We start from the raw sequence: 5,542 nt of genomic DNA, 5'->3' as shown, positions 1-5,542 counted from the left end.
CCTCTGCCACCACCACGAATGCACCGAGCATAGAGTTGCTGAACAACCCTACAGACGATTCTGGACTGCCTAACTTCGGCCAACAACAAACGTACCCTGCCCAACCTGTACCTGAGCCCCAAGTGGAGTCAAATGCCAGCTCCACGCACAATAATGGTACCGCCGGGAAATCAACCGCCATTCCCACCGTCGCTTCTTCTGAAGCCGTTGTCGCCAATCCAGAGTCAGTCTTCCCCGCAACAGTGTATGCCAGTGCGCCATCGCAGTCCTCAGAGAGCATGCTTGTCTGTATGCAAAATCAAATCGCCATTTTACAGCGCCAACTTAAAGAAACAGAAGTTAGGTTAGCTAAATCAGAATTGGAGAAAGATAGGAATTTGTCAGATAGGCCAAATAACGTTTTTTCGGTCACTACAGTTACACCGGTCGAAAGTGGCGCCGTGCCAACAACAATTTCAAATCAAGCACATACTGCCGCACACATGCAGCAGCATGACAGCAACATGCTTTTCAATGCATCGCAAGAAAATATGCCTACGCAACCGGTGTATATACATCCAACAACATTTGCTTCAACAAGTTTAAATAATACGTATACCAACTCGCTTACATCTAGTTCGGTTGATTCCGCTATACAGCGGCAAAGAGCGGCGAACAACCAATTAAATATTTTCGGTTCCACAATTCCACACAAAAAACTTATCGACCTTCCGGAGTTTTCTGGTCAACCGGAAGACTGGCCAATTTTTTATACAGCGTACGTCGAGTCGACTGCGGCATATAGTTACACGAATTTTGAAAATAATCAACGCCTTTATAAGTGCCTTAGGGGTGAAGCTCGGGATGTGGTAAAATCCCTTTTGATTCATCCAAATAATGTTAATGCTGCCGTTGAACATTTGCGCGCACGTTTCGGTCGTCCTGAAACTCTGATCCGTAGCCAGTTGAAGCAAATCCGAGAAATTCCTCCGATTTCGGAAAATAATGTAGGCAAACTTGTGCAATTTGCTACAACAACAAAAAATCTTGCTATATTTTTAAAATCAATCAATGGTGGCACCATTTAGCTAATCCAACGCTTTTGGAGGAGTTGGTAGGGAAGTTGCCTATGAGCAAAAAGTTTGAATGGGCCAGACGTGCAGCAACCCTCTCACCGTATCCAAATATAGAACACTTTAGTGACTGGCTGTCAGAAATTGCCGCTTTAGTTTCCGTTGTACTAGACTACGAACAGCGAGAATATCGACGTCGACCAGTTTTTCATGTAGCTGAGATTCAACGTGACAACTCCACAAGTTCCATGAAGTGCCCCGTATGTAGTGCCAAGCATAGAGCTTTCGAGTGTAAGCGACTTTTAGACGCCAACGTAGCAGATCGGTGGTCTATGGTTAAGCGACACCGACTCTGTTTTAGTTGCTTAAACTGTGGCCATTCTACTCGAGATTGCCACAGAAGAAAGACATGTGCAATAAATGGCTGTGGTAAAAAACACAACAAACTTTTACATGAACAACGAATTGTAAGGTCAAGAGATACAGGTGGGCCCACGACAAATAGTACAACTCAGACTTCCATCCCCACAAATGAGGCAGTTTTAAGTTGCAAAGCCAACAACCATCCCAACAATAAATTACTTTTTCGAGTTTTGCCTGTGACCCTTCATGGGCCATCTAAAAGTATAGATACCTACGCATTACTGGATGAGGGATCGTCAGTGACAATGGTCGACAAAGAAATACTGGAAGTGTTAGGCGTCAGTGGTCAACGTAAGCAGCTGGACATACAGTGGTTTGGAGGTAGAGCAATCCAGGAACCTACAATTTTAGTTGATCTTTATGTAAATGGGCGTGGGTTGGGGAAAAAGCATAAGTTACGTAATGTTTACGGGGTAAGCAATCTCAATCTACCTACGCAAACCTTGTTAGAAAAAGATTTGGTTAATCTAAAGAGTAGCGATAAATTTAATCATTTGTTGTACTATGACGTTACGCCGAAGCTCCTTATAGGTTTAGATCACTGCCACCTTGGGTTGCCTACTAAGACCATGGGCATTGGAGGACATGGTCCGTATGCAGCTAATACCGAGCTTGGTTGGGTCATCTTTGGGCCTTCCAATAGAGCATCCAATCCAAATGCTACGTGTCTGATGGTGTGTTCGCCGAAGGAGTCGGAACTTCACGATATGGTAGCTGACTATTTTGAAACGGAAAACTTTGGTGTGAAAGCTGTATCCCCGATACCAAGTGCTGAGGACATACGTGCCAAGGAAATCTTGGAAGCTACTACTCAACAGATCAACGGAAGGTTTCAAGTAGGTCTGCTGTGGAAAACAGATGACATTGTGTTGCCGGAAAGTTACACGATGGCCTTGAGGAGATTGTGTGGCATTGAGCGCAAGATGAAACGTAATGTAGAGTTTGCCACAGCATACAAAGAGATAATCGAAAGTTATCTTAGAAAGGGGTACGCCCGCAAACTGCTTGCTGAAGAAGCCACTACGTACCATCCGAGGAACTGGTACCTGCCACATTTTGCAGTCCTCAATCCTAATAAACCGACGAAACTGCGTCTCGTTTTCGACGCGGCAGCTTTTTCGAATGGAACGTCACTCAACTCAAACCTGTTGAAAGGACCACAGGATTACCGCCCGCTCCCCGCAATACTGTTCCATTTTCGCGAAGGCCCAGTGGCAGTATGTGGCGATGTCATGGAAATGTTCCATCAAGTCGTAGTTCAACCAAATGATCGATGCGCTCAGCGATTTCTATGGCGTGGAGGAGACGATACAAAGCCACCAGATGTTTTTGAAATGGTTTCGATGACCTTCGGAGCAGCTTGTTCACCATGTGCAGCTCATTATGTGAAGACGATGAACGCCTTGCAACATCGTAACGCAGATAATTTGCGAGCAGTGAAGGCCATACTGGAATATCATTACGTGGATGATTTTGTCGACAGTTTTGAGTCTGTAGCTGAAGCTATTAAAGTCACTAAGCAGGTGTGCGACATCCATAAACGTGCTGGGTTTACCCTACGTCACTTCGCCTCGAATTCGCCTGATGTCTCGAAGTCACTGGGATGCGATGAAGTTGCACTGAACATCCAACGAAAAGAAAGCTTTTCACCTGAAAAAGTTTTGGGGATGTATTGGCGACCCAGCAGTGACGATTTCAACTTCGAGGTAAAGTTCAACTATACTGACAAGACTGTCTTGGATGGATTGAGAAGCCCAACAAAACGAGAACTTCTTAGTATTGTTATGTCGATATTTGACCCCATAGGGTTTTTGTGCCACTTCACGATCGTGGCGAAGTTGATACTAAGAGAAGTTTGGAGTTATCGGGTCAGATGGGATGAGGATATTCCGGTTGAAGTCAACTCAGCATGGGAGAGGTTCCGAAAGCAAATTCCCAACGTGACACAATGCCACATTCCGCGCCCTTATTTCGACAATAAAACTATAAAGCAATTGCAACTGCACATATTTGTTGACGCAAGTGAGCACGCATTCGCAGCGGTAGGCTATTGGAGGTACACAACAGATTGTGGCAAGATAGGTATGTCGTTTGTAAGCGCTAAGACTAAAACTGCTCCATTGAAGCCTCTAACGATTCCGCGTCTTGAACTTCAAGCAGCTGTTCTGGGTGTGAGGTTAAAGAAAATTATCTTTCAGGAACATTCGTTAAAAATAAATGAGTTTTTTCTATGGAGCGATTCAAGCACCGTCCTACATTGGATAAATAGCGAGCACCGCAGATACAAGCCCTTTGTCGCGCACAGGGTCGCAGAGATTCTTGACGAATCTAAGCCGAGCAATTGGAGATGGGTGCCCACGGCCGACAATGCAGCTGACGAAGCTACGCGTACCAAGGGCCCGATAGACTTCTCCTCATCATCGCGCTGGTTCAGTGGGCCAACATTTCTTAAAGACATACGAGAGCATTGGCCTGTTTTTGTCTCCGCCACAAAAGTAAAGACTGTAGGTAACGATGACGAGGAGATCAAACCGAAATTTGCGTTAATGGTTGCGCGTAACACTCTAATCGACTTTAATCGTTTTTCACCGTTTACCAAGCTTAGACGTACTATCGCTTATATCCTTAGATTTATTTCGAGATGCAGAAAGCAGAAGCGAAGCCAGCAAACATATGGACTAACAGCAGAAGAGATTGAAAAGGCACAAATAACCTTAAGTCGTTTGGTTCAAAGGGAAACGTATGCCGTCGAGTTACACAGCATTGCCTTGAACCAACCAGTTTCGCGTGACAGTGAATTACATCAACTAAGTCCCTATGTTGATGAAGATGGAGTGCTAAGGGTCTACGGGAGAATTGATGCTGCCACTTGGCTTCCGCGTTACGTCAAACGCCCAATTATCCTGCCACCAGGTCATGAAGTTACGAAGTTGATAGTCGCTTTCAAACACAATAAGATGTTTCATCAAAACACAGAGGCAACCATCGCCGAAATTCGCCGCACATTCTGGATCCCACGACTTCGTCAAGTTCTGCGTTCCGTCGTCACTAATTGTGTCGTGTGCAAAGTATCGAAAGCAAAACCAGTTGCACCGTTAATGGGATCACTACCGCAGGACCGTCTAACGCCATTTGTCCGACCGTTTACGTTTACTGGCCTCGATTATTTCGGGCCGATCAACGTTGCGATAGGTCGACGAACGGAGAAGCGATGGGTTGCCCTGACGCTTGTATACTATGTATACGCAACTTTATCAACAGACGAGGAGTACCCGCACGTTTGCGTTCTGACAACGGAACAAACTTTATAGGAGCAGACAAGGAGGCTAAGAAGTTCACGGAAGTCTTTGATTGCGAGAAGATCCAGGACGAGCTGTCGTCGAGGGGAGTTCAGTGGATATTCAACTGGCCGAGTAATCCGTGAGAAGGCGGAGCGTGGGAACGAATGGTGCAGTGTGTCAAACGAGCCCTGTGGCATACTCTGAAAGAAGAATCTCCGAGAGAGCATACGCTGATAAGCGTGCTAATCGAGGTCGAGAACGTTGTTAATTCCAGGCCACTAACCCACGTTCCAGTAAGCAGCGAAGAGGAAGAACCATTGACGCCAAATCATCTTTTGTTGGGCTCGGAGAACACGGCTAACACTCCGAGCGTTGAGGATCCTATCAAGAAATTGTGCACTCTGCGTAAACAGTGGAGGATATCACGTCAATACCGAGATCGTTTCTGGAAACGCTGGATAGCAGAATATCTGCCAACGTTGACGCGAAGGGTTAAGTGGTGCCGCAGAGCAAGGGCATTACAGGTCGGCGATTTAGTACTAATTTGTGAGGCGAGCACACCAAGAAGGGGTTGGTGCCGTGGCAGAGTGGTGCAAGTATACAGGGGGACTGATGGTGAGGTTCGTCGTGCTGACGTTCGCACTTGCGGTGGTATGTTACGACGTCCTGTATCCAAATTGGCCATCCTGGACGTGGCGGACGAATAATGGCGGAACGAAGCGTTCCACGGGGTGGGGGATGTGATAAATTGAGTAGCGCCATTATGAATTTCCCCATTTAATCTTA

General features: G+C 46.1%; 1 protein-coding gene across 1 annotated transcript; it reads left to right on the top strand.

Moving 5' to 3' along the window:
• Positions 1-1,720: 1,720 nt before the first annotated feature.
• Positions 1,721-4,786, top strand: LOC118756278. Its single transcript, XM_036491045.1, has one exon. The coding sequence runs from the start codon at positions 1,721-1,723 to the stop codon at positions 4,784-4,786; it is 3,066 nt and encodes a 1,021-aa protein (XP_036346938.1).
• Positions 4,787-5,542: the final 756 nt, after the last annotated feature.

This window comes from Rhagoletis pomonella, unplaced genomic scaffold (genome assembly GCF_013731165.1).
Source record: "Rhagoletis pomonella isolate Grant_MI unplaced genomic scaffold, Rhpom_1.0 Rhpom_scaffold_09574, whole genome shotgun sequence".
Lineage (NCBI taxonomy): Eukaryota > Metazoa > Arthropoda > Insecta > Diptera > Tephritidae > Rhagoletis > Rhagoletis pomonella.
The sequence above is the reverse complement of the archived record's forward strand: the minus strand, read 5'-3'. Positions and strand labels throughout refer to the sequence as shown.

Excerpts from the sequence above, each read along its gene's own strand:
- LOC118756278 (XM_036491045.1), top strand. The coding sequence starts at position 1,721 with ATGGTCGACAAAGAAATACTGGAAGTGTTAGGCGTCAGTGGTCAACGT.